The 12,246-nt window shown below is 37.4% G+C and overlaps 1 protein-coding gene across 3 annotated transcripts in view; it reads left to right on the plus strand.

The window, feature by feature from the left end:
• Window positions 1–12,246, plus strand: part of SLC31A1 (solute carrier family 31 member 1) — a 39,554-nt gene that overhangs the window by 21,805 nt on the left and 5,503 nt on the right. For all 3 annotated transcript variants that reach the window (XM_064490427.1, XM_010997407.3, XM_064490426.1), the window contains exons 2-3: window positions 11,150–11,303; window positions 11,809–11,881. In XM_064490427.1, coding sequence (XP_064346497.1) covers window positions 11,184–11,303; window positions 11,809–11,881 — 193 coding nt within the window. In that variant the 5' untranslated portion in view covers window positions 11,150–11,183. The remainder of the gene's footprint in view (window positions 1–11,149; window positions 11,304–11,808; window positions 11,882–12,246) is intronic.

Raw genomic sequence — 12,246 nt, forward strand, 5'->3', positions numbered from 1 at the left:
TGGTCACACTGACCAAGGCAATCTGCAGATTTAATGCAATCTCTATCAAATTACCCAGGACATATTTCACAGAACTAGAACAAATCATAATAAAATTTATATGGAACCATTAAAGACCTAGAATTGCCAAAGCATTACTGAAGAAAAAGAAAGAGGCTGGAGGAATAACTCTCCCAGACTTCAGACAATACTATAGAGCCACAGTCATCAAGACAGCATGGTATTGATACAAAAACAGACATATAGACCAATGGAACAGAACAGAGAGCCCAGAAATGAACCCATAAACTTTTGGTCAACTAATCTTCGACAAAAGAGGCAAGAATATACAATGGAATAAAGACAGTCTCTTCAGCAAATGGTGTTGGGAAAACTGGACAGCAGCATGTAAAACAATGAAGCTAGAACACTCCCTTACACCATAGACAAAAATCAACTCAAAATGGATCAAAGACTTAAACATAAGACAAGATACAATAAACCTCCTAGAAGAAAATACAGGCAAAACTTTATCTGACATACATCTCAAAAATGTTCTCCTAGAACAGTCTACTCAAGCAATAGAAATAAAAGCAAGAATAAACAAATGGGACCTAATGAAATTTACAAGCTTCTGCACAGCAAAGGAAACCATAAGTAAAAACAAAAAGACAATCTACGGGATGGGAGAAAATTTTTGCAAATGAAACCGACAAAGGCTTGATCTCCAGAATATATAAGCAGCTCATACGACTTAATAAGAAACAACCAAACAACCCAATCCAAAAATGGGCAAAAGACCTAAACAAGCAGTTCTCCAAGTAAGACATACAAATGATCAATAGGCACATGAGAAAATGTTCAATATCACTAGTTATCAGAGAAATGCAAATCACAACTACAATGAGGTATCACCTCACACCAGTCAGAATGGCCATCATTCAAAAATCCACAAATAACAAGTGCTGGAGAGGCTGTGGAGAAAGGGGAACCCTCCTACACTGCTGGTGGGAATGCAGTTTGGTGCAGCCACTGTGGAAAACAGTATGGAGATTCCTCAAAAGACTAGGAATAGACTTACTGTATGACCCAGGAATCCCGCTCCTGGGCATATATCCAGAAGGAACCCTACTTCAGGATGACACCTGCACCCCAGTGTTCATAGCAGCACTATTTACAATAGCCAAGACATGGAGACAGCCTAAATGTCCATCAACAGATGACTGGATAAAGAAGAAGTGGTATATTTATACAATGGAATACTATTCAGCCATAAAAACCGACAACATAATGCCATTTCCAGCAACATGGATGCTCCTGGAGAATGTCATTCTAAGTGAAGTAAGCCAGAAAAAGAAAGAAAAATACCATATGAGACTGCTCAAATGTGGAATCTAAAAAAAAAAAAAAAACAATGCAAAGCATAAATACAAAACAGAAATAGACTCATAGACATAGAATACAAACTTGTGGTTGCCAAGGGGGCAGAGGGTGGGAAGGGATAGACTGGGATTTCAAAATTGTAGAATAGATAAACAAGATTATACTGTATAGCACAGGGAAATATACACAAGATCTTATGGTAGCTCATGGAGAAAAAAATGTGACAATAAATATATATATGTTCATGTATAACTGAAAAATTGTGCTCTATGCTGGAATTTGACACAACATTGTAAAATGATTATAAATCAATAAAAAAAAGTTAAAAAAAAGATAAATTCTTAAATAAATAAATAAACCTAATTACCTCCTCCCCAAAACAAAACAGAAGAAAAACAACAAACAAACAAAAAAAAAAGAAAGGAGAAGCATCCAAGAGGAGTTCATTAAATGTCTACAGTTGGTGAAGATTAGAAGGAAGTTTGGAAAATACTCTGTTCAACTGTTTCTCCTACCTTTTCTTAATACTGTCCTATCAGCGTGACATCAGAAATAGGCACAGATTGAAAAAAGCATAAAAAAAACATTTCAGGGTATTTTGTGAGACCTAGTTCCAATGGAGTTATTAGGAAGGGCACATTGTGCTATGAATGTTCAGAGGTGTTTAGTTCTAAGACCTTGCAAGAGGAGGAGGATTTGTTGCATTAGAGACTGTAAGGACGGGCATTGCAGACTAAAGAAACAACCTTAGCAAAGGTAACACAGAGAAAAGTGTGGGGTATGAGGAACAATAGAAACTTTGGCTATTGGACTTGTTTGGTTGGAACACAAGGTACATGTAGGCAGAAAGGTAGGTTGGGGCCTCTGTTTTAGAGGTCTGTGATCTTAGAACAAGGATGTTAATAGACAATGGAGAGATTGGTAGGTGGTGGACTTCTGGGGGCAGATAAGTAGAGCCATGCCTTAGGTAGATTAATTTATCATTGTTGTATCATATCGGATGAACAGAGGGCAGGAGTACCATGAGAAAAACTTGTGTTTGTAATAGAGCTGGAGGGGGAAGGGTATAGCTCAATTGGTAGAGCTCGTGCTCAGCACCCAAGAGATCCCGGGTTCAATCCCCGGTACCTCCTGCATGCAGAACTCAATGAATAAACCATATTACCTCCCCTTCAGTAATAGAGCTGGAGATGGTAAAAACTAGAGACAGGCTGAGTGAATCTTCTAGTTTACTTGGGATTAGGAAAAGGGACCAAAATTGTGATATTTATGGATACAAAATTGACCGTGGATGAATAGTAAGGCAGGTTTAACAAAATAATCGCTGGGCCAGGAGTGGGGATACACAGGTTCTTCGCAAGGTGCCTCCATAGCTTTCTAGAATAACATCTAACTGGTTGCTTAAGCTCTCTGTGCCTTGGTTGCTCTGAACCAAGAAGAGTGATTGTGAAGGTAGAAGATAACGGAGTTGGATTTATAGGAAGGAAATGCCATTGTTTCATACCGTGTCATTTGCTCAGGTTCCACGTGCTTATTCATTTGGTAGATGTACAGAGTAAAAAGGGTTTTAAGTTGATCTGATCTTACAGCTTGCTCTGTTTTCCCTACTGTCCTTTTATGTGGCACTTGTCCAGGTTTAGTGCCCTAGAGACTTAGTTTATATAAGGGATCTGGGTTTGGTGTTTCAGACTACGTAAAAGTCAACAGGAGTATATTCTCTTCCTTTCTTCCACTTCTATAAACAGGCGTGAGTTTTATTTACAATCCCCTTGCATTTGTCATAAAACAAATATTTTACAAAAGTACCTATGAAGGCATATTAGGTCAGAAAATGTTAGATTCTCCCAAGAGCTTTGTGGTCTCATACATTAGGCTCCTATGAAATGAACAGGTATAAAACTAGATGAAGTCACAACACTCTTCCAACTCTTAAGAAGTTCAACCGGTTTATGTTGCTTCTATATTGACTGTGTTTTGCTACTTCTTGATACAGAGCTACTGAATAATTTCTAAGCATATTCATCAAATACTATTATATAGCATTTCAGACTCACCGAGGTGATGGAGAAGATACTGAGGTTTGCATTGTATCATTAACAGATTTAGAAAATAATTTTTTATGCCTAAGTTGCACGGGGAGAATGGAGAGAAAAGCAGTTTATTTCAGGAAACACTTAACCATAATCAACCACTGTGTGGAGGGTATTAGAAAATGCAGGAGATTCATGGAAAAATAAGAGTCCCCATAGAACTTAACAATCTAATAGTAAGGATAGGCTTAGGGAAACATTCTGTTCTGGAAACTGAACTGAAAAAAAGTAGAATTAAGTTTTAGCTCTGAGCGGAACTTTATCAGTCATTTCATTCAGTGTTTATAGTTAAGGAAAATGAAACTCTAAAATATCAAAGACTTGCCTAATACAGTATTTATCACCCTATCTCTTTCACACTGAAATTAGCTCTCGTTCCTTTATATTTTGTTGCTTATTTTGTAATTGCATGGTCCATTCATGTTTGCCTGGAAGGCATAGGGGATCTAGAGATTAGACACTGGGCGTTTAAAAATTAAGTTTGTCCTTATCATACTTTCTCTAGAAAATGCTAGCCCTTCATTATCATATAGCTGTATAATTCTCCACGTAATCAGTTCCTCCAGGATCTGTCTTACCCAAACAGATTTCTTATCTCCTTTGCCCAGCCTGAGCCGCTTAATATGGTGCAGTGGAGATATGGAAAGATAAAAGTTGTGATAGAAGGGGGAGACCTTGAACCAGTATCTGTAAACAAAGCCTTTCCACGTCTTTCTCTGATTAGAATCAAATCACAGGTTTGCTTTCTGTCTTTTCCTTTGCTTATCTAACGGATAGTTAGAATGAGATTCTTGGGGCAGCTCCTGAGTTATCACTTTTTACTAAAATAAATATTCTTAGTCAAGGACTTCTAAGCGAAAGAGCTACTCCACACAACATTGTAAAATGACTATAACTCATTGAAAAAAAGTTTAAAAAAAAAAAAAGAGCTACTCCCACTAATTCACAGCTGCTCTTTTTATTCTTCTAAACACTTGTCAGTCCATGTAATGTTTCTTGTTTGCCTAGATCATTGGCCACTCATAAGTGAAGGCCCTTTAAGGTTTAAGTGTAACTGAAGTAGTTTGCTCCTTTATGTCTCTGGCTTGCGTCGGTTGCCTTCTTTGCACCCCACTAGTCTGATGCGTGAGTAACACAGCTACACGGACTGCTGTTACTTGATGCTGTTACTTGAATATGTAGCCTCTGCCTAGTTTGGTTTCTTTCCATGAAAAATGCTTTCAAGGAATCCTACAACTGATTCCTCATCTTTGCTATGGTTACTTCTCTTGTCTGATCACAGTCCTTTGTTCTTTTGTTCCCTTAAGATCATTATTACTGAGACCTATTCAAGGGCAAGCGTTATGGCCAAGCTTAGATCACAAAATGGCTTAGGCCTAAAATGGCTTCTCTTAGTCAAAAAGCTGTATCTGGTTCTTTTCCTCTGGGAACCCCCCACACTATCTGCTTACAGTAGGGCTTTGGCATATGGTAAAGAAAGAAAAAATAACATTGAATTCTGCAGGTAATTACTAAATTAATTCTTTGCCAGTTTTGTCAACTTCCTCCTCATCTCAGCCCAACCACTGACATGAAGAAAAGTAAGTGAGAATTTGTTGCTATTGTAGATGATCCCTGGGAGTTATTTTTATTATCAACAAAGGCAAAAAGTTAGAAGGGAAAATGGTAGCCTTAGTTTTATTGAAGGATTTTTTAAAAGATAAAATCTAAGATTTCTTTCTTTATTTTTTGGTGGTAGTGATAGTGATGGTGGATTTGGGGCAATTATTTTCCTGAGTTCTATCTTTATAAACCTACTATTGTAGCAAGTGCCCTGTCAACTCCCATCACCTGCCATATTTGATCTGGGGGTAACTCTGTGTGTGTGTGTATGTGTGATTTTAAGGTCTTTTACATTTCTTTATTTCTTATTGGCCTGACCTAGTTTCTCTCTACCTCTACTGCCTCATTTTCCTTAACTGTGTTTAGTACACTGATATGGCAGAACTTTGAGGGTCCTAAGTTTTTGCCAGTTCTGGCTAGAACCTGGGTAAACCTATGATTTATTCAAGCCTAATAACCTTTGTAAATAAAATTGGTATAATTAAGTACCCTTATGATTACTGCACCTCAAGGAGGACACAAGCCAAGGAAGGGCAGCTAAAATACCCAAATTATCGTGTGGTGACGTTCACACAATTATGACCACATTTCTGCCAGTTAATTTGGAGTAAGAATGTGAGGCCAGGGTCTACGGGGTGAGTGAAACAGTATCATAGTCTTCAAGGGGAAGGGTCTTCCCCATATATATTCATCAAATTGCATTTCTCCTCCCTGGGAACTACTACATTTAAAAAAAAACAACTCCAGTATATTGACCTGAAATGCCACGTTCTGAAGAGCACATAGGCCCTATTTATTATTGCATTAGATCAAGGTTTCCCCTTTACTCCTACTTCTCCTTTACCACCTCCTTCCCCCAAAGAACAACGTAAGTGCAGAATTCGTAAAACTGTCAAGAGAATTTCAGAGTTCACCTATAAGGGCACTTGAAACAAAGCCAGAGCCATTTCTCAGAATATCTGCTGACCCAATACAGGTCATCAAGAGGCAGGATTATTCCAGTTAAACTTATTGCGTGATCACATGAACATAGTCCGTAAGCACAAATCCCTGTTTATGATAGTATGCTGTCTTTGACCTTGAATTTCCTCTGTCTGTACTTGCCAAAAGCTTATGTCACCAGTCGTAAATAATGACTGGAGAAAGCAGAAGAGTGACCAGATAGATTTCCCTTTGTTTAATGTTTTTACAAATCTAAAAAGGAACATGACCCTAATCATTTTAAGAATAAAAACTTTCTTCCTTATCATGGAAGTCAGGAAAGACTAGCAGTAGTCTCCAAAAGAATTACCTGAGGCTCCAGATTACCTCTGTCTGAGCTGGAGGAGAGGGGCCTTGTGACCACTTCTGTGTAGTCTTTCTGTGGGGTCTAATCTCCACAATCCCTATGGATTACTGTTTCTCATTCATCATTGTGCAATACCAGGAAAATAAAAGAGAATTAAAAGGTTAGACTAAACCTATTAGAAGTAAAGTCAGTGCCGAGACTCAGAATGGGCATCAGAATTTAGCCTTCTGTCTAATTCCCCAACTTGTCTCCATAAATCCATATTTACTTTGCTAGAGATGCTAGATTTTGCAAATAATCTGGTCCTCTGGTTAAGCTTTACAGTGTATGTGTTTGGGGGGGTTGGGGGGCAGGAATAGGGGAAACTTCTTTTTTGATGATCATCAGAAGTAGACTAAAAAGAATTAGACCCTTGAATACAAGTTTTGAAGCCTATTTTTATAAATACTGCACCATACTTATTAAATGAAGGAAAGGGGAAAACAGAAAGAAATGCAAAGCTATGTGACACTCAGTGTAGAATGTCATTTCATTTTCCATATCTAATTGTATTCAGGGCAATAGAAACAAGGTGGCATATAGCCAGTTTCAGGCACCCAGCTGAAAATGAATAAGATAAATGTTGCCTAGAAACTGAATAGTGTAAAGCCTTCCTGAGAAATAAACTTCTCACTAATTTTATTGGAACTAAGTTCTGTAGAAACTCTTGACTTTTTTTTTTTATAGCCAGTTCCTAAACCATTTCTCTTCTGTTTCCTTAAAGATCTAAGAAGTTTCCTGCTAGAAGGAGGAGCTATTATGAACTACCCACACGAGTGTTAATAGTCATTTTGTGGTCTCAGTTAGGAGATAGGATAGGCAGAAAGGGGCTTGAAAGTGGTCTTGGCTAGAATACTCTGCAGGAGAGAAGCTAACAGAAAGCTGACATTTTGATAAATGTTTTCTCCCACAAAACTCATTCATTGGATTTTCCCTATCTTAGGTATTTTATCCCCTCATATTCCATGATAATAGCTACCATTTGTCAGGCACTTGGCTAGATGCTTAAGTCTGTTCTCTGATTGCTTTCTCCCAGCAGCCCTCCAAATTCTACTGCCTGGAAACCAGTTCCAGAGAGGCTAAGTAACTTTCCCAGGTTATACAATCAGAGCACCTTCCAAATTCTTTGACAGGTATTTTCCAACTATGTAGTTGAACTCTTCACTCCATTAGCTAATGCAAAGGTACTTCTCCAGTGTGGGTCCCTCTTGAATTCTGTTAGAGATAGTTTGCCTGCATTGGCAAAAATGTAAATGAAAGAACAGTATTCTAATCTTCCCACCTACTTATGAACCCAACTTGATGAGTAAAATACTATAGATGGATTTTATTACAGATTGAATGCTAGGAATGCTAAGGTTTTGTTGTTGTTGTTGTTGTTGTTGTTGTTGTTGTTGTTGTTGTTGTTTGTTAGTTTGTTTTTCAGTTCTATCCTTGAGCTATATATTCAGATTTTTTTTAAGTACTCTTCTTTATAAATAACTTGTTAATTTGATAAAGTGGAAGAATAAGAAGAAAAGTAAACAGCAGGGGTTTTAAACAAGAACAGGAGTGTTAGCCTGGAATTAACATATGCAGATAAATTTTCCTAAAACCAGAAATCTAGTGAATAGATAAACACAAAAATTTTGCTAAGGTTCCACCTATCACTCATTACTAACTCTTCCACAAGTTCCATTGATTGTAATCGCTTTACAAATCAAGAAACTTGATTCCATAAAAGTACAGTACAGTGACTTTGTGGACTTTGAATCGAGTTTTTAGAAAGAGACAGTGGGAAGGAGGTAAATTAGAGAAAATAGTTGTTGGAGAACAAGTAGTTAAAGTTGGCTGTGGAGTTTAGAGAAACTTGAATAAACCAAAGATGAAACAGCACAGCTCCTGATTAAACCATTTTCTTCAGATTACAAGTTAAGACAGCAAATGGTATTGCTGTGTCACTGTTCTTTGCTTTATTCTTACTTCAGTACCCATTTTTATTCTGCAAGAAGCTGAGCTAAGATCTTAGATTAAAGCTATTTGAAGGCAATAGACTAACACTAACCGACTGCCAGTTTACCTCCTGTAAACAGAATTTCTCTTCTAGAGAAAATGGGTTGTGTGTTTGCTATAGAAGATGAGTTATCCAAATACATATGGCTGGCACATCACTGAAAAGCCAAATAGGAAGAGAAAAGAACATAACTTTTATTTATTATGCCTTAATAGTAAATTTCTAAGTTTTTCCTTTTTTGATGTCATTTGAATTTGGCATATTCCCCCTGGGATCTTTTCTAGACCAAGGCTTTCAGTGAGCATAAGGACTTGCCAGGATTGGTTTGAGTTTGTGCCTACAGTGTATGTTATATGTTAATTTCCACCAGATTTGTACCTTCCAGTTCATATTCCACTAGGCAAGCCTTGCACAGGACTCCATTATAAGAAACCCTTTGTCCATGGACAATGAAAAGAAGTAGATTCTATTCTTGCTGTGTTTCCTAGTATATTTGAAATGTATCCTATAAGATGACACTTCAAAGCAAGTGCATACTTTGAAAGGTGTTTTTGAGATTTGGATATATGAATTATTGGATCATTGACATCTCTGAAGAGATTTGATCCCGTATCTTCATTGAACAGGTGGCTCTAGTTGGTAATGAGGTTTGGTGCCTGAACAATCATGAACTTGTGGGTCTTCAAAAAAAAACCTGTTCATGGGAAAAATATGTAAAAGTCCATCAAGGAAATCAAGGATACAAATCTTAAGTAGTTTGTAGTGCTGTGTTCTTGCTGTTTAAACTGTCTTTTGCACTTCAACTTATGCCCCCAAATGAAAATGAAGACTATTCAGTTTCCTCTTCTATCTTTTTACCTCCATGAGGAAAGACTCTATGTCTGGTTCGTCTCTGTATGTCCCTCAGTCTCTTACACCACAAGGCACTCCTCACATAGTCACTGACTCAGTGGCCAGGACTCATGCTGACAACATGAAATGAAATTATCCTTTATGGTTTTCTTATGCTATAATCACTTTCTAGACTCTTATTAAAAGAGAAAAAAAAATCTGTGACTTCTACTTCAGTCTCTTTATGAGGATGTGTTATCAGCTTTCCTGACAGGCAGAAGTCTTTTTAATCTTATTTCACTTCATTTGCTTAGTTCAAAATCATAATTTATGATCACCCAGAGACCAGTGATCTCTTCATCCTACCATGTTTCTTTGTCTGAAAACTGCTGTGCACTTACCATTTGTTCCATCATTGAAACTTTGTGTGTGCTCTCATTGATTATTTTTATGTATTCTTTTTTGTTTTGTTTTGTTTCACAATAAAAATTTTATGGACAAAGATTTTAACTATATATCTCTGTACCTCCAATCTAATCCCTTTATGGCAATGATATTAATAGCATTAGCTTGTCATGCTCCGTAATTAATGAAGTAATATAGTGTCTGCCATCAAAGTTATTTATATTCAGAGTTGAACTTTGATTATCCGTACTGAGGTTTTGCCTTGTCCATTGCTGGAAATAAGAATCTCTTTCTTAAGCTTGCTTAAGCATAGAATCAAGGGATGGGAGTTGAAGAGAGGAAAATAGATGGCTAAATATTTGTGCCTTTGATTAGACATACATGACTCCCTGAGTCTATGTAAATTTCCTATCTAAAGTATGCTTCTTGTCAGTCTCTTAGTAATGCTGCCATATTACCCTGTTTATTTCCTTTGCAGCCCTAGTTACCACCATGAAACTGTTCTATTTATTGTTTTTCTTTCCATCAGGTACTTGTTTGTCTTATTCACTACTGAATTACTAGAGCTTAGCTCAGAGTTTGGCACATAGTAAGAGCTTGATAAATATTTATTGATTGGATTAAAGAGAGGCACACTCAGGCTTGTGAACATAAATAACTACTTGGCATTTCGAAAGCACTCTTTCCCTCACAAACTGGAGTTGAGGGACACAAAGAGAACCCACCAACAGCTCCCTCTCTACCCTCTCCAACTCCCCACCCCGACTACAGGAGTTTTTGCTCCTTGGTTTATGTCTCAGACGGACATTTGCAGTAAAGCAGTGAAGAGGTGGTAAAGACACAAGACTGAATATGCAGTTGTCTGGACTTAATTTAATATAGAATATCCAATTTATACCTTGCTTTCAGTGTTCTCAGCTCTAATGCTCTGCTAGGATTGTAATTTTATCAAATTCTGAGCACACTGCTTGCCTAGGGCAGCGGTAGACCTTTTCTTCCAATTTAAATTAGCTGAAGGCTGGTTGTCCCATATGTGAAAGCGTATTCTTAATATCCTGATTGAACACAGGCCATCCAGTTAGGTGAATTATCTTGAAATACTTGCTTTTTATCTACTGACATTTATGATTAGAAAACCTTAGAGCAGTTAAATTTCATTAATGGCATCAATTTGTCTGTTACTACAAATTGTTTCCTGAAACCCAAAGAAGCTACTTTTCTTTTCCTTATTTCAAATTTAAATTTGTACATTGATTATATCTAGTAAAGAAATGATTCTGCAGAATAAGGGTTAGGTTTCTGAAATCCTACATACAAATCCCTTCTGCCACAACCTCCAGATGTGGTCCTTAATAGCACAGTTTCTTCTCTCTCGATCTATAGATTGTAAAAAGTAATTCTGAGTAAAGATGCTCGGAGGGCATTTAGTCATTGGCAGAAATCCCACGTAGGCAAAGTATTTATCAAGAATCAAAATTTTACTTTAAAAAAAAAGCTTTCATATCCTTGAATTATTATATATAATTCTTTTTCTTAAAGGAATCTACTGCTGACTCAACTTCTCCTGGAAAAAATGGACCATTCCCACCATATGGGGATGAGCACTATGGACCACAACAGTACCATGTCACCTTCTCACCATCACACGACAACCTCAGCCTCCCACTCCCATGATCACATGATGATGATGATGGTAAGTGCCACAGGAGAAGCAGCGTAGGCCCTTTCCCACCCATTTGAGTAACAGAGATAATCGAAGTTTAGGACTGGAAGGTTATCATCTTTAAAAATCAATTTACCAATGAGGAAAAACACTAAGGCCGACCTAGACAAGTCAAGTGATTTGTTCAAGGTCATGTGGCAGGTTCATTTCGGAGCCACACCAGAACCAAGATTTCTGTGCTTCTTTCTTCAGTATTCCTTTCTTTGAAAATTGACCCTTTTCTGAATGAAGTTCTGGTCTTTCTACTTTGTGTAGAAAAGAGAAACAGACAAAAGTTGATGGTGGGGGCAAAGGAAAGTACTTGTGGAGAATGCCTGTAGTAGTAATACTAAAATGAGGAAGAAAGCCTCCCACTTCGATGAGTGTCTCTTATTATCCAGATCTGCTGCTTTTAAATGTTCTAAGCTTCTTGACCTGAAATTCTCATTTAGAATCTTCACTTGTTTCTAATTGACTTGTTTTGATTTCCTGGCAGCCCATGACCTTCTACTTTGGCTTTAAGAATGTGGAACTCTTGTTTTCTGGTTTGGTGATCAATACAGCTGGAGGTGAGTAAGCCATCAGGTGGTGTTTGAAGGTGATACAGACCTGCGAGCCAGTGACAAACAACCTGGAAACCCAGCACCTCTTTCTGCCATAATTACTGAATCATTATAGTTATGATCCTAACCATCTTGCTTCCTATTTCCTACCTGGAAGGTGAGGATACACAATGTTTCATTGGGCCCTACAGTAAACCTCCCTTAAATATCATGTGTATGTTTTAGAGTTTCTGAAATGTAATTTAGATACCAGATAGGAGTCTTTTGCAATCCATTTCCTTTCATCCTTTTCCAAAGTGTTTCCTTGTTTGATTAAGTTATCAGTCCTGGATATAAGAATATAAAAGACATAAGAGGCATTTTATATTCAT

Source organism: Camelus dromedarius, chromosome 10 (genome assembly GCF_036321535.1).
Source record: "Camelus dromedarius isolate mCamDro1 chromosome 10, mCamDro1.pat, whole genome shotgun sequence".
Taxonomy (NCBI): Eukaryota; Metazoa; Chordata; class Mammalia; order Artiodactyla; family Camelidae; genus Camelus; species Camelus dromedarius.